Source organism: Anticarsia gemmatalis, chromosome 15 (genome assembly GCF_050436995.1).
Source record: "Anticarsia gemmatalis isolate Benzon Research Colony breed Stoneville strain chromosome 15, ilAntGemm2 primary, whole genome shotgun sequence".
In the NCBI taxonomy this organism is placed as follows: Eukaryota; Metazoa; Arthropoda; class Insecta; order Lepidoptera; family Erebidae; genus Anticarsia; species Anticarsia gemmatalis.
Genome location: NC_134759.1, coordinates 5,421,973 through 5,449,795, shown reverse-complemented (window position 1 = coordinate 5,449,795; position 27,823 = coordinate 5,421,973). Strand labels below are relative to the sequence as shown.

Here is a 27,823-nt window from a genome sequence, read left to right as displayed (position 1 = left end):
ATCAAACAGGTAGTTACATAGGTATTCTAGGTTTTGTGTACTTTTGAGACACGCAGGTTTGTGAAAAAATATGGACTATATTGATATTGACTAAAAGGATTCAGTGTTTAATTTTTTTTTTAACTGACTAAGTAATTTCAGAAGGTACTGCTACTCTATTGCTCTGTAGTAGTAGTGTAGTCTATAAACTCTATGTTTCGATGGGACAGCGAACTGTCAAATTTCGAATTTTCAAATAATTTCATTTCAATAATCCTTGCAATAACGGGACAGTTTTAAAAAGAAACGTGAGTGCTTAACGAAACATTTAAACGTGACGCATAGAAGAAATTAAACCTTTATAATTTGTAATCACGGCCTAGGTGATGATTTCATATTGAGTGTTAATTTCTTGTACACTAAGTAAACTGCTCGTTTACAATGGAAGAACCTATTCTACGTTACGAGAAAATAGACTTTCTCGGAGAAGGGCAGGTAAATATAATGTTTTACACTTTTCAAGTATTTATTGAAACTAATAATATAAATAATCACAACAGTTATTTTATAACCTCCAAATTTTTGTTGTAGTTTGCAACTGTATACAAAGCAAGAGACGTAAAAACTGACAAAATTGTGGCAGTGAAAAAGATTAAAATAGGTTCCCGACTAGAGGCCCAGGATGGTATTAATCGGACAGCACTCAGAGAAATTAAATTATTACAAGAATTGCAGCACATCAATCTCATAGGATTATTGGGTAGTTATTTATACGATTTGCCTAATGTTTAAAACACGACCCGTTTTGCGTTTGTTGTATGCTTTTCTGCTGTTTAAAGAATAAGAAGCAAATAACTATCTGGTGCTATTCAATTAAATGCTATTTTTGTAGTAGTAAATTAATCAATTGTTGATTTTCAGATGTATTTGGACAAAAATCAAATGTATCGTTAGTGTTTGACTTCATGGACACAGACTTGGAAATAATTGTTAAGGATAGTAATATAGTGTTAACTCCTGCTAATGTTAAGGCTTATATGATTATGACTTTAAAAGGTAAGCTAATTCTTTGTTAACCTAGGTAATTACATCTTATTTGTAATTGCCACATATATCTTGGGTTGGTCATGGGTTGGCATTGTGCTTAGTCTGTAGTGCATGGACCTAGATTTGAATATTTATAGAGATCTGTTAATATCTATTCTAAACTATAAGCCAGACTAAACAATCATAATTTGTTTTGTAGGTTTAGAATACTTGCATCAAAACTGGATACTACATAGGGATTTAAAACCAAATAATTTACTGATAAACCGTGAAGGCATTTTGAAAATAGGTGATTTTGGTCTGGCTAAAGCATTTGGATCACCAACTAGAATAAATACTCACCAAGTAGTGACACGCTGGTACAGGTAAGCTTCGAGTCCAAGACTCTTATAATATATTAAAAAATATATTTTCTGATATCGCTCCTCATATCTAAACCATTTCATTTTAAGATCTCCAGAGTTATTGTTTGGTGCAAGACAATATGGTACTGGGGTTGATATGTGGGCAATAGGCTGCATACTGGCTGAATTATTGTTAAGGGTACCTTTTCTACCTGGAGAATCTGACCTGGATCAGCTCTCCCGAATCTTCCAAGTTTTTGGGACTCCCACTGAAGAAACATGGCCAGTAAGTATAATTATTTTATTGCTTATACCTTTTCTTCAAACAACCAAGACACTTAAGTTTACAACATTCTTATTAAGCCTGCTCGACCGCAACATGATTTATTCCTTTCCACTTGTTGTTCATCAATGCTAAACATTAAAAATATTTGTATTTCAGGGCATGAAGGGATTAACTGACTTTGTACAGTTCAAGATATTTCCCCCGCAGCAACTACGTCATATATTCAGCGCAGCATCTGATGATCTGATTCAACTACTAGAGAGCTTGTTAGCTTTATACCCGCCCAATCGATGTGACTGCACGCAGGCGTTGCAAATGGCGTATTTTAGGTAACTTTTACACTTTAAACCTTATTATTCCAGATACCCAGTAGATTTTGGTAGAAGTAAATACAAAATTCTTATAAATCCTAAACTTTAAACTGAAGGTGTGATTTTCCAGCTACCACAAACATTCACAGAAACCTAGAGCTTACAACTCTGTATGTGAATTTTGTTTATAATCGGCATAGCTTGCAATAATATAGTACTCATTTATTTCTCTCGATGTCTAACCAATAATTTGTTTTTTATTCTTTGCAGTAGTAAACCAGCTCCATCAGTTGGCTCTAAGTTGCCGATGCCCTCAAACATAAGTAAATTAGAGATAGAGAAACCTTCACTCAAGAGGAAACTTTTGGAGAACCTAGACGGTGGATCTTTAGCCAAAAGACTACAGTTTTGATTAGCAAACAATTTACGACATTCTTAGAGAGGGGTTTCGTATTTGGCGTCCGTCTCATGATCGCGTTATATGCAATGTAAGAGTCGTATTATTCTTCTCAAATAAAAATTTCAGTTCATTCCACGCCGATACGCCTGGTGTGAAAAAGGCGTGTAGATCACGTTATTGATGTTGACTATGAATTTCAAACATATTTGCTATTGTATTGTAAATTAACAGAAACTGTAGTTAAACATCAAAGGACAGATATTAACACATCAAATTGAGAGGATTGGGATTACTTATGCCATTTTGTTATTTTTTACTGCTGGCTAGATACTTTGTAATGATTGATGTGGATGCGCCGCACGAAGAATTGATAAAAATATATGTGCTGCGTATGCTGCGTGCAATTTTAGAGTTAAGTAGATGATAATCCCACTTTCTGTACATGCAAATATACATAAATCTTATAATTAAAAGCATAAATGTAAATAAAACTTGTGTAAATGGTGGTTCTTACTACAGCAAGTATTGAATTCCAGTCAAAATTCAAGGAAGTATCGTAAATTGGGAAAGATAACGAATTTGGCGAGATGTTTGTGTATTTTTGGCACTTTTTGCGTTTTGATCTAGATATTATCAGATAATTATTTTATGAGCCAACTGTAATGAACATAAGGCCCATAAACATTCAGTGGTGCCGAAAGAGGACGTCGGCACGGCATTCAATCGCTGTTTTGGGAACCATCCGTATAAGACACAGGTGCAGATCAGTTCTGATAATTTGTAATTATATGAAATTTATGTTTTCGACATATTTGCATTACTAGGTGTGCGTCAGAATGGCTGGTTGCCTGTGGCGTTGGTATATGAGAGTTGATTTGAAAATTGCTACATAATTGCTTATATTTGCTACATATAATAAATAATTGCTACATAGGATATATATGTAGAAATAACATAATTTTTTTGACCAGCCATCCTGACGTTTGGTTGGCTGGTCACCTCATAGTTTAAAGTTAAGCATGCAGAGTTTCCCGAAATGTACTGCGTCAATAATTGCTACATATTTACTTCATTTATCTTATTTATTTGGAACTTCAAACATATGTTAAATCAAGGATATAGCAATTATTTAAATTATCCCGATGAAAAGTGCCTGATAAAATAATAAAAGCAAATAGCTGCAGTGTGTCTTCACTCAACGGTATTGCTATTTTAGGAGGCAGGCGTTTGAAATAACATTTGTTAAATAGCATGTTATGTTATGAGTAGGTAAGTGGATAATAAGCACATTAAAAGTGTATCGTAAATAAAAACAAAATGTAGGTCGTTCATAAGATTCAGTTTAATAATATTACAATTTACTTAAAAAATATTCAATTATTAATTTATCTTATTTTCACATTATTTTTTCGCATATATTATACAATGTGGAATAAGCTTCTTTTTACTCTTCGTATTTTTTTTCGATTCGTCATAATAACATTTCCATTCTAAATTTCGTCTGCAATGAGCTTTGTAGTGACCAATTAATGTTTCACATACTGGGGGCACAAATTCTATTATTGATAGTAAATGAAACTCAGATCCTTCTAACAAAAGAGATGTTGGTGGATCATCTATTGAAATAAATTGATTGGAATGAAATTCAAATGCAATAAGATCTCGCAAAGATATACTAAATGATTTTACACCTTCACATGTACTTCGCCGGCATTTTGTAAGTTCTTGAGCGTTAATTAACGTGTTTGCGGATTTAACAATTAACATGCTATTTAACAATTATTATTTCAAACGCCTGCCTCCTAAAATAGCAATACCGTTGAGTGAAGACACACTGCAGCTATTTGCTTTTATTATTTTATCAGGCACTTTTCATCGGGATAATTTAAATAATTGCTATATCCTTGATTTAACATATGTTTGAAGTTCCAAATAAATAAGATAAATGAAGTAAATATGTAGCAATTATTGACGCAGTACATTTCGGGAAACTCTGCATGCTTAACTTTAAACTATGAGGTGACCAGCCAACCAAACGTCAGGATGGCTGGTCAAAAAAATTATGTTATTTCTACATATATATCCTATGTAGCAATTATTTATTATATGTAGCAAATATAAGCAATTATGTAGCAATTTTCAAATCAACTCTCATATACCAACGCCACAGGCAACCAGCCATTCTGACGCACACATTACTAGGTATATTAAAATGTATTTGACTGTACTTTGAATGGTTAATAGTTAAAACTGACACACTGACAATTTACAGAACTGAACTACGAAGACTTGTTGTATAATAATAAAACTTTATTTGTAAGAGAAAATATAGAATTGATATTAAAATATACTTTTATTTTTTCATAAAAAACAATGATGAATTGTTAAAATAATAATACATTTTATAGTAAATAAATCTTTGTTATTGCTTTTTTATGTAGCCACCAGAATTTACAGAACATTGACAAAATAAGCTATATTAAGGAATATTTAATAACTGGTTAGATTAACATGATCACAAGAGCTTTTAAGCAATAACAGTATAAAAATAAATCTTATTTGAGTATTATTAGTAGTAGTAGTATTGGCAAAGCTAATATTGTATTGTTTTGTCTCGCTTATCATTACGACACCACATTAGTGTTATTAAATATACCGCTAGGGCAATTAAAATGGCACATTTTGTAAATACAACGACGATACCTGAACTCCGCATTTCTTGTAATATTGCACATTCTCTTATTTAGGTAGAGGTATATACGTCACCAACCTAGAAAGACATTTAATTAGTTATTGTATTGATAATAAAATTAGAATAATAATCTCAAAATCAAGTTTGTATATACGAGTTTGTTTTCCATATAGTGTATGCTTTACGGGCGAGGTGTGTTTTAGTAGTGCGCTCTGAATCGCCCGATACAACTGTCGGACGTTCATAAATGACTGCATCTCGGCATTGAACTTGTAAACCTGAAAAATTATGTGTATGTGATTTGTAAATATTCTTCATAACGATATTTCACAGTGTGGGTCCTTATAATAAATCCAAGAGTTCGCAAAAATGAGAATATACTTTATAAATCAACCAGTGCAGCGTCACTTGATGTTATCGATTGATTGATGAGTAGTAAGAGTACTTGCAAATCTAGATATTTTACTCAAATATCAAATTATAATGTAATGAATTCTTACCGTAATTTCGGCTATTCCCACGGTTTCTCGGTATGTGAATATCTGATTTACTTTTCTTCATGGCGGTCTGTACACAAAATTTTAACTGTCCCATCGTTAATTTCTTACATCTAATTTTTTTGTATGATAGCTTATTTTTCAGCAGCATATACATTCACACTTTCTGTAGGCAAACACAACTTCTTACATTATTAGAATATTTGTAAATTTCTGATCAGTATGTTTACAATGTTCAAAGTGCCAATTCATCATTTTAGAATAAAACATTGTGTTGGCCAAAGAAAGGGTACTGTCTGTTTGCGAGAATTGGGCCATAGTTATTTTATATTTTTATCACATTTGTTCTCGAAAAAATAGCTGAGGCTGTTAATTTTTTCCAGTTCTAGAGCAATTAACAATTTTGAAATCAATAGATATAGATAGACACTTGGTCGGTGGTCACTTGGCGCTAACTTTGTGGGACATTCTCAGAGAAAGGAATGCATCTCGAAACTAATTTTCCCAATCCTCGCAGGAATGCACTTAATGAAAAGGCCTGAGAACATTGTCTTTGGTATATAATGTTAATAATAAGTTTCGTTACCTTGGGCGAATTAGATACAACGGAAAGTCTTCCATAAACACCGTATTTCCGTTCATCTTCTGGCCGAAGGGTTCCCATTTTTTTCATGACTAAATAAATCTGCAAAGAAAATTGTTGTTATAATATTTTTCTCTGAGAGAATGCAAGATTAGTTTCAATACTTAACTGAAAGTTGGAACCATATGTGTCAGACAAAGTACATACCTAATATGTATGAAGAAATCTGTCTGCCTTTACTTGAGGACTAATACTATTTATCTTTAAGCTGTGAAGCAGGTTTTAAAAAAGGGAATATATACCTGTTCTAACATGCCATAACTCCTAATGAGGAAGTCCCTCTGAGCCAGCAAGTTGACTCTTTCACGTTCCTCTTTCTCCACGATCGGATCAGGCTCAAAAGAACATAACACGTAAGGAGGCTTGATCTCCTTTTCTGGCACCTGAAAAACAAACTAATGGTTACTTCTATAATTTAAATCTGATTAATCACTTGGTAAAGATGTCTGTAATTAACACAAGAAGAGTATCTTATTTGTTTATGGAGGAAAACCATTTCGTCGCGTGCAAAAAGACATGACTGAGTGTGGGGTTTTCGAAGACGATGTCCAGTACAGCGCGAAGTGGGGGAGTAAGATAAGGAAAGCTAACCCCACTACCGTATGGGATTCATAGCATGGAAGAGAGAGAGATATCGTCATGTATCGTCAGGTATCGTCATAGGCCTCTTTATGCATTCTATTTTATAGATTTTCTTTTATAGACGTGATTCAATGTGGTCACTTACAACAGGTGCAACGATAGGAGATGTTTTGCCCGTTAATTTCTTTTCTTTTGATTCTTCCTTGTCTTTATCTTTACGTTTCTGTTCCTTTTCACTGCGAGTCTTACTGGTTTTGCTGGTCTTGTCAGTGGTGGCGGTGTTAGCGGTGGCGACGGTGGCGGTAGTCGTGGAGCCGGTCTCCTCACCCGGCTTTTTCTCCACTTCTTTTGTTTGTTTTGGCTGAGATGGTTTCTTGAGAGCCTCCGCTTTAGCTTTGGTTTGCTATAAAAGGAAAAGCTTATTAAAATAATATATTCATGAGAAACTCAAGGCTGAAATGTTTATGTCTTTAATCCTGGGAATAATTAGTCAATAGCCGGGTCCTGAGTGAACGAGCAGCCTCGCGAGGCAATATCTAGTCTCTTTTCTCTCACATCGAAATGAGTGTGACCGAGATTGCCTCGCGAGACTGCTCGCTCAGTCAGAACCCGGCTTATCAATAACTACTAATAAAAAGTCATATCTTTAGTACCTGGAACTCCTCGCGCTGTATGCGCGTGCAGTCCCCGCGGGCGCGGGACGAGGCCGTGCCCGTGTACAGCGAGCCCGAGGGCTGCTGGAACAGCGATGCGTACTGCTCGCCCACCGGGTACACGCGTCTACCGAACATAATACAACTTCACTACATCCTACAATAAGTACAAAATAAAACAAGTTTTGTGGTTTATTAGTATATAATAATCATCCAACTGCAGCAATCTTGGGAAGTATATTCTAATTTAAGTCTTTTATGTAATGTTTAACTTCGATTGTGTATGCATAATCCAAGTTTTAATGTTGATGTTAAATAATATAAAAGTAATAATATACCTATAGTTTCCAAGATGTGTCTCTTCCCATTGTATTTGTGTTTGCCATGGACTTTTTTCTGGCTCTTTATCTTCTGCTGGAGCAAAGTCTGCATACCTGCAAAAAAAAAATAGTTTCTTGTTCTATATAAAGAACCTACATATTAAACATAGATGGCGTTACTGAGGCTAAAATAACGACACATCAACTAACGCATAAACAAACTTACTTGTTAGTCTGCAATAATCTGTCCCGTATTCTCTTCCGGTCTTCTTCGAGCACCCGTCGTTTGTCGCACTGCCAGATGTTGAGCATGGTGAAGGTGTCTGTGAGCAGCCCCTCCTTCACCTCGCGGTCCAGTTGCGTGTCCGTGTGGAAGCTGGGCGAATGATTCACCTGGAGATAGATTATCACATTGAAAACATAGTCTTTATTCCTTATGGTACCTATATGAAAGAGCGTGTAAGGATTGGTTGTAATAGGCCTTGAGTCCACCACACTGGCCAAGTGCGGGTTGGGGACTTTGCATGGCCTCAATAAATTTATTAAACAAATTTTAGGCATGAAAGTTTTCCTCACGATGAATTTTAATTAATTTTCTCGACTTATTAACTTAAAATTCCACTTACTTCTAATATATAAGGATGCAGCTTGTGATCCAAAAGTATATCGAATCCAAGGATTTCAAAGCAAGCGTGTACCTGTGAATAGAACTAAATTTATTTTAATGAGGACACTATCGTGAAACTGGAGTATCAATACTCAGAATAAAAACTATACTTAGTATATAATTGCAACGCCGATACAAATAATATAATAAATAGGCGACTGATCGATCTGCTCAATGAACTTTTTTAAAAGCATACATTTAACATTGAAGTACTTGACTGGTAGTAATGGTAAATACATCTTTTTAGCAGAGATTTCTATAAAAATATACATAAATAAATTATAAATAAGTATCGGGCCAGCGTCAACTACCTCTATGATGGCGTATGATATAAATAATGTTATTTGTTTGTCCTTGTGAGTATAATTTGACATTTAAAGCTTATTAAATACAGCGATCGTTTTATAATGTATATGAATTTGATCGAAAGCTTGTACGTCAAAATATTATTTTAATTATCTAGTGTAAGAGACGTGTACGTTAAGCAACATTTACGTATACGCACGTGTACGTTCGTATCACTTATTTGGATTTATTATAGTAAAGTATGAAAATTTCTAAAGTTGTTTTGGTTTGAAATAATATTACTATTTATTTGTAAGGTAGCGATGGGAATGATCAGTTGCTTAACGCGTCTATCTGTTCTGAGTATACAATGAATGTATGAAGCCGTTTCTATCAGCATGTATGAAATAAATGTATGTAAGTAGAACCATGTCGTGCGAGGGGAAACACGCGTGGTAACTGTGCTTGAGTATCGGCCACGCGGATATGATCGTCTTCACAATCACTTGGTCTATGGAATGCCACAGCCTGTCCAAGTCCACGCCTTGCGACAACAGGATCTTGTTTAACGTTGATATCTTGCTGACGGATGGAAATTTATCTATGTTTTAGGTCTCAAGTATTGCTACAAGATCACCTAAAGTCTAAGTTTTGGATATTGCAATATATGCCTAAGATTTTTACCTGTATTGTTGGAGGTATTCTATCCATTCCTTGTAGTTTTTGTTAGTGCATATCAGTAGTAGGTATAATAGGTATGCTAGACAAAGACTCAAGTCAATTTTAATGTGTAAGTATGACAACATGATCTTGTACCTAATTCAACTCAAGGGTTCTGTGAGCTCCTTACTTATAATAATATGTTTTTATTAATGTCCTGCAAAGATCTGTTTATTGCTAAGATAGTTACCGTTTGCTGCCAGCTTCCGAGTCGTAAACATAAGTACGACTATGTTTATTGAGAGCGTAGTTGGTCAAGTGCATGAACACGTTGGTCGTATTATTCACGTTAGGGTCGGCGTAGCGACTGGTCGCAAACCTGAACAAATAAAATAATTAGAAATAGTTTTTTTTTGTAAAGAATTGAGCGTTTTTAATATGTATTATGTTAAAAAAAACGTATAAACATGAGCGTTCTAACGACGAGTCGACAGTAGCGCCACCTGTTAATAAATTTACGTCAAATGAAGCAGTTTAATGATAGGTACGAACTTTCAGAAATCTATCATGTCTTTAATATTTAAGTTTGTTTAATCCATGGTTCCAAAATGATTCAGTAAATTCGTGAAGATAAATTAGGCTTTTGCGTTTTTTCATTTTGGATTACCAATCAGTAACCATTCAAATGTCTTAAATGAACAATAAATCTTACCTCACAAGTCCCTCATTGTAAACAAATATCCTCAAAGGATCACAAGAAGTGATGAGTGTGTACACTCTTATGTCGAACTTGTAACCATCCACCAAATATGGTTTTGATAGATACACCTAAAAATAATAATAATAATATGTATGCACATAGCATGATATTCTAGCTGACCAAGGAAAATAAACCACTAGGCCATCAGTCTTAAAGTGGTATTAGGCTTGACTTTTGAAAGATTTACCAAATAAATCGGGAGATTCCCTTGCCAGAAAATAAGTCCCGAGATATGGAGGCTACAGGGAGACCGCAGTCTAGAAAACAGGAATTTTTCTAGGGTTCGGGAACTCATTAGGCAAAAAAAATATATATGAATTTACCTGACAGATAAGTTTGTCAGTAGGTTTGATGTCTTTTAGTGACTTTGTGAGATAGATCCCACGTCCCTGACTCCCACATTCAGGTTTAATTATGAATGTTTTATTTTTCCGAGACTTACTATAGTTGAGAGCTTCTCCGAAACTGTAAAAAATTATAGAGAAAATTGTAACTATCAGAAAGGCAAGAGTAGAGTTATGTTTAAAATACTCACTCTGCAGGTAAGCACCAAGTTTTAGGAAAGAAATTATATTCTTTTGGATATATTTTTTGCATTCTGTTTAAGTTCCTTGCTAGCAGATCTTTTCTGAAATGTGTAAAGAAAAATTATGAAAGCAAATTTTTTTAATGAAAATATTCTGTAATTCATAGTAGATCAGATGTCACTTATATAAAGGAGCAGAAAGTTTCACTCTTATATTTTAAGGCGGAATGGTGTGGTGGTGTATATATGGGGTATATTTTTTCTATTTATTTTGTAGTCTCATTTTAAGAAAGATGAGATATGATATAAAGTTTATTTGGACGTAGTTATGAAAGAACGTTCCAATCCACAAGGTGGTCAAAATTGAGTTTTTGAGCCCAAGCTAGGTATTTTGGATCGTCCTATCTAGTGGTGAAGACACTGACTCTTTTACGACAATAACTACTGAAATAATTACACGGTCTAAATGATAAAACGTACCAAAAGATCTAAATTGTAATCGTATAACGTGACATTACATATGGATCGTACTATTTTTATTTGTTTTGGACTGAATGCAATAGAAATAACGATCCAATCCATCTTGAAACGTTTTAAAATAAATATTTTTATAATAATTTTAAATCTTAAAAAGTGACATTCCATTTGGATCGTTATATTTTATTACATTTTGGACTGAATAAAATAAGAATAATGACTCAATCAACTTGGAACGTTTTTAAAAATAACAATTATAAATGAAAATTCATTTGGATCGTACTGTTTCAATACGTGTTGGACTGAATAACATAAAAATAATGATCCAATCATCTTGTTTGGTTTTCTTCTTCTTACTATCTATTTCTTCAAAACATTCCATGTAGGTACTTTATATATAACGTGACGATAATAAATTCATATTGGTAAAAGTACCGTAAAACGGGGTGAATAGAATTCGCGGGGTGAATAGAAAAAAAATCAGGAAAGTTTTCAAGTTTTTTTTAATATTTGAGTACTTCTCGTTGAAGAATTTTGTTCAAATTTTAAATGATTACACGGCGATATTACTTCTCTGCGGTGTTATAATTGTTTAAATTGATATTTATACCCAAAAAATTGCTTCAAAGTCTACCGTCCTTGAATACCTTAATATCGACCCTCAAAACTTTGGATTTAAAGTGGGATTTCTTTTCTAATGAGTTGTTTGGAGTGTTTATGTCTTTAGGTGTATATTAATTTATAAAGATACAATATTGTTAATTGAAGAAACGTTTTTAAATCTAAAAAATATGTTTAAATCATGGAAATAGTATTTTTTTTGTATAAACGGGGTGAATAGAATCGTTTGAAGGGTGAATAGAACTACAGTATGGGGCAAATGGAAACATAGCAGGGTTCAATAGAAACGCGTAAGAGGTGAATAGAAACGAGTGAGGGGTCAATAGAGATTAATAAATAGGGTTGTCAAAAACTGTAAACAAAATTAACATAAACAATGAAAAATTAATAGTCATTAATCTTCTGAACTTCACAATTATCATTGTATCAAAGTTATAACGGCAAACTACTGCATATAGTATGAAAGTTAGTTAGGTTATCTTGCTTTATTTTTTCAGTTAAAGTAATTATCAACGGTTATTTAAATTTTTAAACACACAACCTCCCTTTTCAGTATGTTGGATAAGTCGTCTTTGGCAGCCCTAACAGTTTTTCCATTCACCCCTTTGGTCGTTTCGATTTACCCCTATCGCTGGGTGAATAGAAAATGACCATTTTTTAAGGAAAAATCGTAAAATTATGCATATTTTTGGACAAATATGGTTTAGCTCTTTCTTCATGGCGCCGGACATGATATAAAAGAACCCGACAATAAAAATAACAAGTTATTCGCAACAAATTTTTAGGACAAAGTTGAAAATCGTTTCTATTCACCCCGTTTTACGGTAAACCTTAGTCTACCTATGACCCCAAACGCTGTGGGTTAGTCTCTGAGTACCCCGATCCCCGAAGCCCCCGTCCCGGAGTGCCCCAATTTATTTTCGTCTTGTGGAAAATCATCACAATAAAATTTACATTCACATATTTCACATACATCACATGTTATCTATATTAATATTATAAAGCTGAATGAAAAGAAGAGTTTGTTTGTACGAGCAAATCTCAGGAACTACTGGTCCGATTTGAAAAATTATTTCAGTGTTAGATAGTTAATTTATCGAGGAAGGCTATAGGCTATATATCATTACGCTACTACTAATAGGAGCAGAGTAGCAATAAAAAATGTTATCTATACTAATATTACAAAACTGAAGAGTTTGTTTGTTTGTTTGAACGCGCTAATCTCAGCAACTACAGGTCCGATTTGAAAAAATCATTCAGTGTAAGATAGCCCATTTATCGAGGAAGGCTGTAAGCTATATATCATCACGCTACGACTAGTAGAAGCAGAGTACCAGTAAAAAATGTTACTAAAACGGGGAAAATTTTGACCCATTCTCTCTTATATGACGCAAGCGAAGTTGCGTGGGTCCAGCTATGTATGAATATTTCTTAAAAAATATGTTTTAATAATGTTTCATTGTTTTACTTATGTTTTAGAAAATATATATATTAATTACCAAAATATAGCAATTGTAACATTTTGGAACGTTTTTGCAAATTAAGTTAAAATCTACTTCCATACATTAAGCCTTTTTTCAAAAACGTTCCAAGTGCATTTTTTTCATAATTTGTATGAGAAATATGAATAAATTTTAGTGACAAGTATATTTAAAAATAAAGTTTATTTATATAGTTGCAGTGATACATACTACTTAGCTGTACTCGCTACCAAAAAAAAGCGTACCACAAAATTACAAAAACGCGATTTACTCATTTTGACCTGCGTGTGGATTGGAACGTTCTTTCATAACTACGTCCATTTTATGTATAAGTATACCTGCAAATTTCCAACATGCCAGGGAAGTGGTTGATCCGTTGAAATCTTTTCATTTCTTTAGCTCTTTCAACAGACACACTCATGTCAGTCCAGTAGAAATTCCACGCCTCTTCTTCTGATACCTCGCGCATCCCAAATGCACTGGCAACCTTCCGTATTGACTCATAACGACAGTTGGTTAGACATATTGATATTTGTGATCTAACAAACAAAAAGCTACTTAATTCTGGGATTTCTACTAATGAATATTCTCAAGATGTTATTTATGTATCAAAGTGTGTATTCACCTCTTTCTTTTCTTCTTCTTTCTTGTAGCCTCTATAGGTATGATGGGAGCAGTGCGCGATGTGGGTTGTGAAGTGTCATCTTCCCCATAAAGCTTCAAATCATAGTTGCGCATGAGCATAGAGGCTACATTTTCAGCATGCTCCTTTTCATCTTTCGCTTGTTGATCAATGACTGCTTTTTCTTCTGATAGAAAGACCATGTTAATGATAGGAAAGTAGTATATTTGTATTACTATCTAGAGTAGGTAGTACCTCGCAGTTATAGTTATAACTACTTGCTAACAAAGCAAACATAAATTGTAATAAGTATTTTACCCTGAACTTTATCATTTTTTCTTTTATGTGGCACCAAATATGTTTGTTTTGAACTGTGCTGTGACTGTTGATCTTCATCACGCAAGAAAGTGTCTTGTAAATCCTAGTAAATTAGATATTCGCTTTAATTAGCCAGTTCTACTAGTTTTACATGACAAACGAGAAAGTTACAATTTTCAGTAACATACCTCCATTTGCTGCTCTGATTTTATATTGGTAGATAACGATCTAAGCAATCGTGTTAGGCATCCTAAAGTACGCAATTATAAAGTCAGTGCTTAGGAATTATCGAGTTATGAAATATGTCGCCTAACAATCAAACCTAAAACGAAAAATTGAAAATGCGCTGAAAGAAAAGTTTAACTAAGTTAGGTGTAATAATATTACTCAATTAGAGATAAGTTGAAATATACAGGTCTTACCAATCTTTGTGATGTAGTAACTTCATTAAAATTTTGCGAGACACATTATTGAAAACTGTTTTTTGTTTTTGTTTCATGTCAGCCCTCGAGTCAAAATAAACTGTACTTCATTTCCGGAAAATCCGGAAAAACGGAAAAACTCATATGTGTGTAGTCTATGGTCCATAGAATATGCTGAAAATACAATTCGGATACATTCTCGACATGACCAAAGTTCCACGTCCAACTTCGTCATTAATATACCAAAGACAATAAAACTAAATTGAATAATGGTAACACTATATTTTACTTTTTGTCATCTGAGTAAGGTCCACCAATAAAATATGAAACCGAACATGACCATTGGCTAACTTCAGATGAGTTTCGTGGAAACGATTTTAAACTTTATGAGCAGTGTAATAAAATACAAATGCGAGTGACAATAAAGCATCAAAACTTGTAAAATATTACCGAAGTGGGCTGTACCCAGGGCCGTCAATTTACACAAATCGTCAAATTCTACATTCTTGTACATATTTCTGCTTTTCCGCCAAAGTACAGAGTCATTCTAGATTTGCCAAAATGGCAGAGGGACAGGACGAACCCAAAAAAATTACTATTACAGTTAAAACACCGAAAGAAAAACAGCAAGTAGAGATTGATGAGGATGCTGACGTTAAAAAAGTGAGTACGGTGCCGCCAGAAACTTGGCTCATGGCGTAATAACATAGATATTGCACACGCAATCACTGACGACATTTATTTAGTAATTCAGCGACGTAAAAGTGAATTCATAATTTGATTCCAGCTCAAGGATGTGTTGTCCCCTAAATTCAGTGCGGAACCCGAGCAATTGTGTCTCATTTTTGCCGGAAAGATCTTGAATGATGCCGACTCCCTGAAACAGCACAATATAAAGGATGGCCTGACAGTCCACCTAGTGATAAAGACACCCCCCAGGCCGGAACCTGAAGGGGGTACGCGGCGCCCTCCAGGTAAGCAGTTTTACATGATATACATACTACACTAGTGTTTTATCTATGTAATCTATGTTGCTAGTCCCAGTTTACTTGAGTGATAAGTTTTGACAACACCAATAGTTGTTACTCTTCCAAATTGTCTTGTTAATCTTGTATCTTCATATGATATTGCAGCGTTTAACATTCTTGATCAAATAACTTATAATATGTTGTAATAGTGACTGTTTTCAATTATAGTAAGGAAGGTGTTATTGTAATCAGGTCATTGACTAAATAATGTATTCAAATGGTACTGAATTTAAGCTATGAATTCAACAAATACCTTTGTAACTAATGCATTCATGTGAACAACTAGCAATGAAGTAGACTGTCTAAGATTGCTTTCATTGATGGTTGAATTTGGTGAAGAAATTAGAAATAGTTATTACATTAATACTAGAAATTGAAGGCAAACATATTTATCAAGAATAAGAACTGGGAATTGGATATGTAGGCTAATTTTAAATGCATTCGGAGCTATGTATTTACTGAATTGATAACGGTCTGCGGTGATGGAAGAAGAATTCTGCATTCTAGTGTTCTGAGAATGGATTCTTACTTCAAAATGTATGTTTAGGGAATGTTACAGTGTCTGATTAAAAAATACCAATGTTGGTGTGAGTCGGGATAAGAATTGCAATTAAGCATCCAGGAATGACTATTACTGAAATGATTATGATTGTTATTGTTAAGTTTTGTCTCTCAACTTAATTTTCATTTATAATTGCATTCCAAGCACCAAAATTAATGAAGAATTTAATGTATTTCATGAAGAATTGATATTGTGGTTAAATTTAGTGCTCACAAGACTAGTTCATAATGAAATCTCATTACACTATTAATGAGTAATTAAGTGTTTAAACAGAATTCATAGCTATGTTTATAATTACCTTTAATTGGTAAATTATGTATTCTTTGAACACTATTGGCAAGTGTGGGAATTTGTTGCTAAATGGAATGGTTACAATTAATTGTGTTAATATTGTGCTTTTGGTTTTTTCTTATTTATGTTAGAATATAAATAAGTTAAAAGTTAGGTAATAGTAGTACCTTGGAGTTTGGAAACATACCCGGTCAATGGCATTAGGCTCGCCCCTATTACATGGGTCTAATATTGTTTAATGCGCAATGTGCATATAACAGGGCATAACGCGATGTTATCATCATGTTAATAACAATTTAAGTATTTTAAATACTACATAATCAAGTAGGTTGTGCTAAAATAAGCTATAGAAAACCTAAAAGTCAGATTAAATGAGAGGAAAGATCTTATGCCTAAATACCTGTTTTTTATATATTAGAATATTGAGCCTTAATGACTATGTATGTAAGATTGGGCTAAGATGCATACCTTGACAAGATATTTCATGTTATTTTTCTTTTCATTTTTATGAAACCTTCCTTTTATATTGCAAATATTTACAGAAATTGATTAATAAACCAATATTTACAATACTGTTCATCTGTAGTAACATAGACTTATTCCCAAAATTAAGAGTGCCACTTGGTTTTATACAGTAGATATTTCTTCAAGGCAAATATAGAAAGTTTTATCTTGTTTCAGCTGATGTGGGTGCTACTCCTTTTGGTCTGAACTCTATGGGTGGTCTAGCAGGTCTGGAGAGCTTGGGTCTTGGACAAAGCACCTTCATGGATTTGCAGGTAACATTCATTTCATATAACAAATGAGAATTTTCTTATATTTTGTTGGCCTAAGACAGCTTAGAAGTGCTAAATCCCAATTAATCTTGTTTAAAGCTGCTGTCTCAATTAATTCATTGTTTTGTTGTAAGATTATTAATGTGTAACAAAAACTTACTGCTTATTACAAAGGCTGTGTTTTTTTGTGTGTATATTATCCACAATATGATGTGATATGGATAACCTACTTTTTAAGTTATCTGTGAACACTGCATTGTGAACAATGAATTGTTCATGGTGCTTTCCTCTAGTTAATATGATACCTAAATATAATTACAGTATTCAAGAGAACATGTGCAATATTGGAAATTTACCTATAGTTGTTCACAACTATTTGTTACTACAATTAATTCCAAAAAATGGGGGCAATGTGCAATATGTAAATTCTATGATTACAAACACTACAAGGCGTAAATAAAAATATTGAAAATCATCGTGATTTTTTATAAATGAGACTATGCAAAAACAAAATATAATATGTACAATTGTAGATACTGGTCATGTGTACTTAAATAAATCAAACCACTGTCTAACTACTGTCCCACTGCTGGGGAAATGTCTCCTCCTGGAATGAAGGACGGGTTTAGACCTTGAGTCCAACTTACTGAACAAATGCTGGTTGGGGATTTTGCATCAAAGCTTTCATCATTATTTTTTCTTTTACCATTAGAACAATTGGTAATTGTTTATAACACACACTTGGTGTGTTGCCTTGGGGTCAAACTCACTATCACTTTTGCTGAAGGTGAATGCTTACATTACTTGGTTATAATAAAAAGTAATATCAAATTGTGTCTTAAGCTTTTTTTATTTATATGAATTCATGCAGGTTCTTAAATTTGTCTTTTTAGGTACAAAAATTCTTAAAGCAACAAAAATTGTCCCTTTGACATCTAAAATGGGCTGTTTAGTTATAAATTCATATAACATATGTATGTAAATATTTCAGGCTCGCATGCAACAAGAGTTGCTGTCAAACCCTGACATGTTAAGACAAGTCCTAGACAACCCACTGGTGCAGCAGATGATGAATGATCCAGAGAACATGCGCACACTCATCACATCTAACCCACAGATGCAAGATTTAATGGCTGTAAGTACTTTCCTTTTAATATTGCTTTACTTTCTGAATTCTCAACTTGACAGAGTCTCAAGCTAACTGTGTATTGTATTTATGTTATGACTGAAAAAAATCACGGGTCTCGTTAGTTTTAGACAAAAATTATGATGTTTGCAAGTAATAGTAATTTGGTCGCGATTAGCGTAGATTATACGCTGCTTCGCAATTCAACAATAAGTTGTCATGGATTCTATTTAAATCTATTTTTTTAGTACCAATTGAGAAATTTACCAATTCTGCAATACCAACAATATTATTGCAACAAAATTTACAAGAGTATTGACTATCGAACAGATTAGTTGGTACAGTTTCCATCGACGGGAGCTCAATTACGGCGGCCCCCACTAGCCACTCAATTGAAGCGCCTTGACGCGCGCCGTGATTGCTTTTCGCCTACACACTGAAACGTTATTTTTATAGATTTCTTATAGCTAAGTATAGCCAATGTGATTGTGACTTCATACAAATACAATTACGAATATGATGTTAAGTATATTATTATGTAGAAGTAAATTAGTTCTTATCATAACTTCTTATCATATAGCCGTTACAGAAGCTGTTAGCTGCTGTTGTTTTTCTTTTCTTATTTATAGATTTGCAAAGGGTGTTTTCAATTAGGTACATAAAGAAATAGCCTTGTACGTTTTTTACAGACGTACTTTAGGTTCAAGGGCTATTTAATCGCAATTTATTCATGATAAATAAATTTAGACGAAAACTTTTTAGATTGGTAAGAACTAAAGTGTTTGTTATAATTTGCAGAGGAACCCGGAAATTAGTCACATGTTGAACAACCCTGAGCTGCTGAGGCAGACGATGGAGCTGGCTCGCAACCCCGCTATGTTGCAGGAGCTCATGCGCTCACATGATCGAGCACTCTCCAACCTTGAGAGTATACCTGGTCAGTTCTTTGATTCTACTTTAGTTGGGAATACGATTCCGTAGCGCGCGTAAAGGTGATCACCACACACCACACACGGTGGTCACACACCACGATTCTCTTCATGCAGAAGGGTCCAGGCCCCGCATCCCACATGTGATATCTGTCTGATATCAAACAGTTGTTATGGTTCTAACAAGACCTAAACATTGGGCATTAAGCGCTTAGGGTTATGATATTTCTAAAAGTGTTACAAGCTAAATAAAAAGCAGTTTCTAGGCCTAAAATGTCTCTTTGCAGAGACAAGGTATTCTGCAATGTTTTGGACATAATATTTAATATTGTTAATAGATGACCTAAAAAAAGTTTTGAGACTGAATTGAGATCATTAATGTGGAATTTGTTAATTTTCAGGTGGTTACAATGCACTACAGCGCATGTACAGGGACATTCAGGAGCCCATGTTGAATGTAGCAAGCAGTATGGCAGGAAACCCCTTCTCTGGACTCGTGGACAATTCCGGTTAGTTGCTATTTCACAACTTTCACACTGTTGTATAATATTTTCATCATTCTATGACTCATATCAGACATTTCAGAGGAGTTCAAATTGTTGTATCGTCACTCCGCAGTGACTAATCCATATTCTAGATAATTATTTATAAATATAAGTGATGTTAATGGAATGAATTTGCATAGATTTTTTTATTGAGAAATGCATACTAAACGTATATCATATCTGGGCAAGCAGACGGCACGAACCCTCAGCAGGGGTCGGAGAACCGGCAGCCGCTGCCCAACCCGTGGCAGCGCGGCGGCGGCGGCAGCGGGGCGGGCGCGGGCGCGGCGCCGGGCGGCGGCGCGGGCGGCGCGGGCCCCGGCCTCATCAACACGCCCGGCATGCAGTCGCTGCTGCAGCAGATGTCCGAGAACCCGCGCCTCGTGCAGTCCATGCTGTCGGCGCCCTACACCAACACCATGCTGCAGGCGCTGGCCGCCGACCCCGAGATGGCGTCGCAGCTTATCAATCAGGTACCGTGCCTACCGCGGTCGGTGATCGCTACGTTTTAATTACGAAACGAACTAGTGGACCCCTATATTCTATAATTGACGAAAATTGTCTAACTAATAGAATACAGACCTAATAAAAATTCTAGTCCGCATTTCCTGATGCCTTGAATTTGTTACTCAGTATGGACATTGTATTTTCAGAACCCAATGTTCGCGAACAACCCCCAGCTGCAGGAACAAATCCGCACGATGATGCCCCAGATGCTCGCGCAACTACAGAACCCTGAAATGCAACAGATGATGTCCAACCCACAAGTACGTATTTAATAGTCGGAATGACTCGACAAAATTAGGGTCGTTGCATGAGGTTTTTAGCCATAGAGTAACCCATTACTAACAACTATTAAAGCACGTTGTGAATACTAACATTCGTAACATTGCACTAACGTTGAATAATTTAAAACAAAATTACTAAACTATCTTAAACGAAGGAGGAATAAATTTGATTTTCAAAAACATAGCCGCGACAGCTGTAGGCATATTAAATTATAATTATTTTACTTCAGGCCCTGAACGCCCTTCTCCAAATCCAGCAAGGTCTAGAACAGCTGCGCAGCGCCGCGCCCAACTTAGTGAACAACCTCGGGCTCGGCGTGGGCGCCGCCGCCGCCACGCCGCCGGCGCAGCCCCCGCCCGCCACGCAGCCCGCGGCGCAGCCCCCGCGGCAACAACAGAACTCAGAGCTATTCACACAGGTAACTCCTCATTTTATGTTTCTGCAACGAACATTTAAGGTTTCTGCCGTTATTCTAATTTCTTTATAGGTTGTAATTATCTGTCTAATAAAATTATTGATCTAACAAATTAATTTTTAAATATGAACGTTAATAAGAGTTCTTAAACAATTTTTAGTGTTAAAGAATTCAGTCAATATCATTTGAGTCTTAATATTAAACAGTAATTTCAAAACGAGTTATTAGCCTACTGCTTCTAGCAATATTGAAATTACTAACAGACCTTATATTTAGTAGACATTTTGTCTGTATGTGCCGTCGACTCAACGAGCGTTCGTCGCGGTGCACGTTAACGGGAGTACCCTTTATAGAGTCACATTGGAGTGAGTTACTTCACAATACTCACTGTGTATAAATTATTTTTGGTCATGTAGACAGTATTATTACTTAGATAACATGGCTAGTCTTAATTTTAGTATATATTCATCATGTAGCTATGGAAATATCCTCATTAAGTATACATACTAAATTTTAAAATGACTGATGCATCTGTTTTTTATAATGTAGGTATTGAGAAATGAAATATAATATGTATTTGTGTAAATAGGTACAGTAGTACTACTAGTAAATATGAAAATATTTTATGTCATACATATATTAAAAAGCGTTGGCGGAAAAATATAATTTGAAATATTATCATTACTTTGCCTCAAGCACGAATATGTAAACCTCATTATAACTAAATGTTCCTGTTTGATACAGTTTATGCAGCGAATGATGTCGGCGATGTCGAACAACCAGACCAACTCACAGCAGCCTCCAGAGCAGCGTTATTCTCAACAACTCGAACAACTCACCGCCATGGGTTTCCTCAACCGTGAAGCTAACTTGCAAGGTATGGATTAATGGACATCATTTATATGAACTTTATGCACACTAATAATAATATAGTTTATTGCTGTATTTACTTTAAAGATGACGAATGTATAGACTCATCTTATGAATCGTGTTTGTTTGCAGCACTGATCGCGACGTTTGGTGACGTGAATGCAGCTGTAGAAAGGCTATTAGCTCTGGGCCAGTTGTCCATGAGCTAACACTCCAGCGCTTAGCAACTTAGACGTCCACTACTGCGGCTACTATTTGCTTACACCAAACTATGTAATAACTACCCTTCTGTTACAAACCTCCGCCACATGATTGACTCAACACTTTCACCATGACTTGTAAGACATATAAACCAATATATCTGCACAAGCAGATACGTTTTTTTTTTATGAATGGAGTTATTTATTGTGTTCGCGTTAGGTTTATTTACAAGTCATAAGAATTGTATCTGCCGTAGTTTAAATTCTTCGTACTATATAGATTAATGGAGAAATCTTTCTGTTAAACTAAAATGCAATATGTATAATCTAAATGTCTGTAGTGTCTATACGCATATTTAAATTTTCCTCTATAGATATGAATGTTGTTTGTAACATAACAGTAGTTGTATAATTCTCATGTGTTACGGTTTCGGGAAAATGTGTGAGCTATTTGTTTAAATTACAAATAATAAAATGACGTAACTAAAAACTTTTAACTTTAAAATAAGTATTGAAAATACACATAATCTCAACGTCACATATTTATTATTATTGTATTTCAATAGTTATTATTTTCTTCATGTTAGTGCATAGCATATAATTATGTTAGGATTTTAGTAGCGTCATTTTATTCAGCACTATGAATCATTTGTTTTTTGCAATGGTGTAAGTAAGGATAAGCTGGCGACAACGATGTAAACACCCTTAAATTTATGACCGTGTACCGTGTCTGTGTTTTGCACGTCTCAAGAGTTTCCTTTTATAAATAATAATAATTAATATTCATTCCTTCTTGTTTTAGGTAATATGCAAAATTATTGTTTATACATTGAGTAATAAAACAGTAGAATCCCTGATAAAATCGCCAGATTTTTTAATTTTATTACTGTAAAGAAATGGTATGCCTATGATTTAATTTAATGTGTTCTTGTTATACTCTATGTTATCGATGTCACTTGCGTAGCATTACGTAAATATAGGTTTATGTACATAGTATTGCTTTGAAGAAAAAAAAACAGTAAAAGTAACACAATTCCTGCTATAACCTGTATCTTGAAAAGGACACTAAAATTATAATTATTAATTAATATAAACTTTCAAAGGTTTTACCTAGTTAAAATTAGTCACAATTTATTGGGATAAATATAAGGTTGACTGATTTTTTTGCATTATGCCAGGATAAAACTGAAAATTGGTTGAATATGGACAAAAATATATTGCTAAAACAAAAGACAAATTCGTGTTTTTCATTTTCATGTATTTATATCCATTATATATTCGCCAATATTTCATCCTGTTTTGTTAGTAGCCATGCGAATTTCTTTTATGTATTATGTTGTGGTGGTAAAATAATTTTATATTAAACTTTCCTTTTGTAGCCTATTGTAGTGGTTTTATAGATAAATAAATTTAAGTTGTAAAAAAGTATGAAAGAGTACTACTGTTGCTCATTTTTGTAGGGGAATGTGTTAAAATTACCCAGAAGTGATACTTCACTTATGTGAAACATTTACTTGTATAGAATATGAGGCACTGATCATAGCACACCGTAATTTATAGGAACTATATACGTTTTTCAGATATTCTTATTATAATTCAGAATATTATTAATGCATCAAGTAGCTTAAAATTACATTTTGTAAATTGAAAATGCAATTTGTGGCAATATATCACTCAGTCATGTTGTGTGCTCGCTAACTGCTTTATGTCAGTATTTGTTGTTTCTAAATTCTTGTCAAATAAAGTATTGATTTCAGTAACTAAATCCGTTAAATTATCAGAATAGGCGTGTGCTCTGTGATGTATTCTAGACTGCTAGAGTTGTCTAAAATCGTATGAATCTGGGTGTAACAATATTATTACGTGACAGAATGCAATTATTATAAATAAACTCTAAAACTGTGGTTTTATTTATTTTATCCTACAAATAATTTAATTTTCTTGTCCTAAATCTTCAGTCAAAGATTAGTTTTATTTTAAGAGAAGGATAAACATTTGTGCTTTATCAATATGAAGCATTTACAGAAAATTGTCATTATAAGAGTTTTACACTTATCAAAAGAAAATAAGCCTTTTTTATGTGTGTGTATGTATCGTATGTATGTACCATAAAACGAGCTTCCCTACATTTTTAACCTAGTCACTCTGTGTAACTGAGCGAGGTGTAACTGATCTGATATTACAATAAATGGAAATCTTACTTGGTTAAAAATGTAGCGGTTAGAATATTGTTTAACAACCTTTATATTCAACTATATTATTAAGATAAATCCAGAAAAACTGAATGGTGACAGTATTTTCATGAAAGGTGAAAAATTTTATGTAACTTACAATCTTAAAAATTCCATGACCCATTTGATTTGTTTACTTTTCCTTCAATATGATTATCTACATTGACTCATAAATAAATAAATACCATCTACATAATAATTATTTTATAACATTGCTAGGCACTGAACCACTGAATTACCGTGCATCAAATAGACGAATCAACGCCATTGTCTATGTTAACCACTGACAATATTTAAACCTTTTTTTTGACAGCTAATGTCAGGTCTCTAGGGTATGTCAAATCAGTCAAATGTCAATGAACCGCAATGAACTAAGCGACAAGATTGCAATGAAATATTCACTGGACAATAATATTGATTGAAATATGAATAAGCTTATATAAAATACGGAAACACAAGAGGTAAATATTATATTTTCTTCTAAATAAATGCCTTACAGCGCAGAATAGTACCAAAATGCTTTTTTTTTTTCAGATAAAACCAAAATGTATTCACCACGGCAAAAGATTTTATGGTTTGCATTTAACTCAAGAATTGTCGTTATTATATTACAAGCAATAGCAAACCTTATCATACCGGACCACAATGCAAACGTTTTCATCAGCCCTGAAGACCCTAATCTGCGCAAGACATACGCAGACCAAGTGGTAAATAAATTATTAGGTGGTATGAAAAGATGGGATGCACAGTACTTTATACATATTGCCCAGTTTGGATATACTTATGAAAACTGTCTACCGTTTTTCCCGTTGTTTCCACTAGTCGTAAGATATGTAGCCTATGGGATAAATAGTCTGTTCGGGACACTATTGAACTTCCATAGTATATTATTAATATCTGCAACTGTTTTAAATATTGTTATGTTTATCAAATCAGCTGATATACTACACAGACTGAGTTTACGAGTCTTACGAAGTGAATGTAGAGCTTACAAATCTGTTATATTGTACTGCATCAATCCAGCAAGTATATTCTTTACAGCACCATATTCAGAGACCTTATTTGCATGGATGTCTTTTTATGCAATGTTCAAGTGCACAGAAAATGAGACTCTAAGATTTGCCAACATTGATATCATGAGTAGTCTGCCTACAGGGTTCTCAATGATCACTCGCTCCAATGGCTCTGTTAACTTAGGCTTCATATTTTATACTAGTTTCAAAAATGTTATAGAGAGAACTTTGCCTGAAATTGTGTACAAATATAGAACATTAAAACATAAGATAATATTACCATTCTTGTTGTTACCACTGTTCACTTCATTTGTGTCATTGTTTTTGACTGTGATAATAGCATTGTTGCCATTTCTTCTGGTTCAAACATACAATTATGTCAAATATTGTGTACATAGTGATCACAACCTACCTGATTTTTTGTCAAATTCAGAATATGTTTTGCCAGGAACTGCTGAAAGCCCATGGTGTAACTACACTTTACCAATATCATATTCTTATGTACAATCTCACTACTGGGAAGTAGGCTTTCTAAAATATTACAAAGTGAAGCAAATTCCTAATTTTATCTTAGCTGCACCTATTATATTGATTTTGATGTATCACACTTTGTCCTATGTTTCCTGTAACATTAGGTTATGTTTTAGACTTGGTTTAAAAATTAACATATTTGGATATACAAATAAGATGCCTTATAGGCCAAAGCAATATTCTAAATGTTTTGGGGCCAATGATCCTACAATGTTTGTATATGTAGTTCATGCATTGTTTTTGTGTATATTTTGTGTATTATTTGTACATATTCAAGTATCAACTAGGCTCTTAGCATCGGCTAGTCCAATTTTGTACTGGATATGTTCAAGTAGAATGAATGTTGGTCCTACACCAACATCAGATCAGAATACTATTAATGAGCACTTTAGGCGTATTGGTATTGGCAAGAGAATTCCATCTCACCATTTATCAATAGCAAATTTAGAAGGTGTGGACAATATGTATAGCAAATGGAAAACATTTATAATATCAAGGAGGATGCCCGACTTCCAGTCACGTATGATACAGTATTACTTCATAGGATACTATGTGATAGGTACAGTGTTGTTCTCAAATTTTTATCCGTGGACTTAACAATTTTATTCTTTAATAACAGACATATCATTCACGTATCAGTAAAGGACTGATTTATTGATCTTTGTTTATCTACATATCATTTAACAGTCATATTCTGTACTTGTACATTCCATATAGTAATAGTATAAATTGTTAAATAAATAATATTTACTATGGCCTTATCAATAAAATATTATTTGAGAACTTATAATTAAATAACTATTTATAAGTAGATATTTGAAATGATAACGACATTAGATAGAGCCCTTAGTATTATATGATCATGTTAATGGTTTGTCTGCTTGAAATGGGGCCTTTCAGAGTTATCTATATTCAAATAAGCATCATCAATAATAAAGAGATAGCTTATATTAATATTAGGTAAAAAGATAAATAATTCATTCCTACGAATCAACTCTTATCTATATTCTAGTCATTGATTTTGTGTTCATATTTTATATTATATAGGTATAAGGTTCTTCATACTAGCACAAATTAGTTAATCGAAAAGATTAGAAATATTTTTTTTATGTAATGTTTTTATACTAATTTATGAACCGATTTTTTGCATTTCATTATTTCAATTTAAAAGAAAATAATGGCGTTTCTGTATAAGTTTTGACTTTTAACAACTTGCGTTAAAATTCGTGTGTCCTGTTTCTTAATTATCTTCTTACGCATAATTATGTATTTTTAAAATTAAGATTTTATATAGAAATATAGTTCTGATCAATCTTTTGGTCTTAAAATGGAATTGAATTTAACACGAATTAGGTGTTTAAGATTTAAAAATTAGCTTGGTTAGGATTTTAAAGTTAGCTTTGTTAATAATTATGTAGCAAGGGACCACCGAATAAACATAAAATGAGATAGCGGTGACCCCCAAATATTGTTGAGATAGTATTTTATAAATGCTGTTAAATCAAATCATTATATTTAATTCCCCTTAGATTTCACGCTAAACACCAGCTTTGTTAAGCACACATAGCAGCCGTCCATTTTAAATAGTCACCATTATTAGTAAAGAACATTTTGGAAGTAATCTAAAACTGTTTTCCTGGTCCCAGACTTTACACAATGCTTAACTAGCTAAGAGTTATATGTTAGCAGGTACCTGTTCCATCCCAGCATCGGCTATTTAATACAGTTTTTCTATAATGCTAGCTTTTGCTAAAAATCAGAATGATATTCGCTTTAAGCTCAAATCTTCAACAATTTTTATAAAATATATTGTAAGAACTTCAATTCTAAAATCATGCAATAAATGCGTTTTTGTAGTCATAACTATTTAATTAATTTATGATATAATAATATGTTCAAGTAAAAACAAACTAATCAAGATCTA

At 33.7% G+C, this 27,823-nt stretch overlaps 4 protein-coding genes across 12 annotated transcripts; 3 read left to right on the top strand and 1 right to left on the bottom strand.

Moving 5' to 3' along the window:
* Positions 1–175: 175 nt before the first annotated feature.
* On the top strand, positions 176–4,813 carry Cdk7 (Cyclin-dependent kinase 7). Its single transcript, XM_076123754.1, has 8 exons — positions 176–474; positions 571–739; positions 901–1,035; positions 1,226–1,391; positions 1,479–1,656; positions 1,813–1,985; positions 2,238–3,191; positions 4,570–4,813. The coding sequence occupies exons 1-7, from the start codon at positions 421–423 to the stop codon at positions 2,377–2,379; spliced, it is 1,017 nt and encodes a 338-aa protein (XP_075979869.1). The 5' UTR covers positions 176–420; the 3' UTR covers positions 2,380–3,191; positions 4,570–4,813.
* A 16-nt stretch (positions 4,814–4,829) lies between these two features.
* On the bottom strand, positions 4,830–14,763 carry LOC142979015 (tubulin polyglutamylase TTLL13-like). 7 transcript variants are annotated; one of them, XM_076123748.1, is made up of 20 exons: positions 14,594–14,763; positions 14,360–14,517; positions 14,172–14,274; positions 13,857–14,037; positions 13,570–13,770; positions 10,662–10,754; positions 10,450–10,591; positions 10,079–10,194; positions 9,617–9,745; positions 9,135–9,288; positions 8,381–8,464; positions 7,981–8,147; positions 7,773–7,868; positions 7,435–7,561; positions 6,927–7,184; positions 6,442–6,582; positions 6,143–6,241; positions 5,560–5,626; positions 5,214–5,337; positions 4,830–5,137 (listed from the first exon to the last, which is right to left on the bottom strand). In XM_076123748.1, the coding sequence occupies exons 2-20, from the start codon at positions 14,363–14,365 to the stop codon at positions 5,107–5,109; spliced, it is 2,319 nt and encodes a 772-aa protein (XP_075979863.1). In that variant the 5' UTR covers positions 14,366–14,517; positions 14,594–14,763; the 3' UTR covers positions 4,830–5,106. The 7 variants fall into 7 exon arrangements, 5 of the variants coding, with proteins under 5 accessions (XP_075979863.1, XP_075979861.1, XP_075979860.1 ...); XM_076123746.1 differs by having other exon boundaries at positions 4,831–5,137; positions 13,857–14,040; positions 14,360–14,534; XM_076123745.1 differs by having other exon boundaries at positions 4,831–5,137; positions 13,857–14,040.
* A 282-nt stretch (positions 14,764–15,045) lies between these two features.
* Positions 15,046–24,027, top strand: Ubqn (ubiquilin). 3 transcript variants are annotated; one of them, XM_076123753.1, is made up of 11 exons: positions 15,046–15,256; positions 15,381–15,567; positions 17,156–17,253; positions 18,242–18,385; positions 19,175–19,313; positions 19,707–19,814; positions 20,040–20,323; positions 20,504–20,617; positions 20,896–21,057; positions 21,799–21,931; positions 22,057–24,027. In XM_076123753.1, exons 1-11 carry the CDS (start codon positions 15,155–15,157, stop codon positions 22,131–22,133), a joined length of 1,548 nt encoding a protein of 515 aa, XP_075979868.1. In that variant the 5' UTR covers positions 15,046–15,154; the 3' UTR covers positions 22,134–24,027. The 3 variants fall into 3 exon arrangements, with proteins under 3 accessions (XP_075979868.1, XP_075979867.1, XP_075979866.1); XM_076123752.1 differs by having other exon boundaries at positions 15,047–15,256; positions 20,043–20,323; positions 20,869–21,057; XM_076123751.1 differs by having other exon boundaries at positions 15,047–15,256; positions 20,869–21,057.
* Positions 24,028–24,691: 664 nt separating this feature from the next.
* Positions 24,692–27,815, top strand: PIG-V (phosphatidylinositol glycan anchor biosynthesis class V). Its single transcript, XM_076123293.1, has 2 exons — positions 24,692–24,816; positions 24,890–27,815. The coding sequence occupies exon 2, from the start codon at positions 24,901–24,903 to the stop codon at positions 26,494–26,496; it is 1,596 nt and encodes a 531-aa protein (XP_075979408.1). The 5' UTR covers positions 24,692–24,816; positions 24,890–24,900; the 3' UTR covers positions 26,497–27,815.
* The last annotated feature ends 8 nt before the right edge of the window (positions 27,816–27,823 follow it).

Coding starts and splice junctions, on each gene's coding strand:
- Cdk7 (XM_076123754.1), top strand. CDS start 421: ATGGAAGAACCTATTCTACGTTACGAGAAAATAGACTTTCTCGGAGAA. Junction 740..900: donor CAATCTCATAGGATTATTGG/GTAGTTATTTAT, acceptor GTTGATTTTCAG/ATGTATTTGGACAAAAATCA. Junction 1,392..1,478: donor GTAGTGACACGCTGGTACAG/GTAAGCTTCGAG, acceptor TTTCATTTTAAG/ATCTCCAGAGTTATTGTTTG.
- LOC142979015 (XM_076123746.1), bottom strand. Junction 9,746..10,078: donor TACAATGAGGGACTTGTGAG/GTAAGATTTATT, acceptor TTATTTGTTCAG/GTTTGCGACCAGTCGCTACG. Junction 7,562..7,772: donor ACACATCTTGGAAACTATAG/GTATATTATTAC, acceptor TATGTTCGGTAG/ACGCGTGTACCCGGTGGGCG.
- Ubqn (XM_076123751.1), top strand. CDS start 15,155: ATGGCAGAGGGACAGGACGAACCCAAAAAAATTACTATTACAGTTAAA. Junction 17,254..18,241: donor GCACCTTCATGGATTTGCAG/GTAACATTCATT, acceptor TAAATATTTCAG/GCTCGCATGCAACAAGAGTT. Junction 20,618..20,868: donor AGATGATGTCCAACCCACAA/GTACGTATTTAA, acceptor ATTTTACTTCAG/GCCCTGAACGCCCTTCTCCA.
- PIG-V (XM_076123293.1), top strand. CDS start 24,901: ATGTATTCACCACGGCAAAAGATTTTATGGTTTGCATTTAACTCAAGA.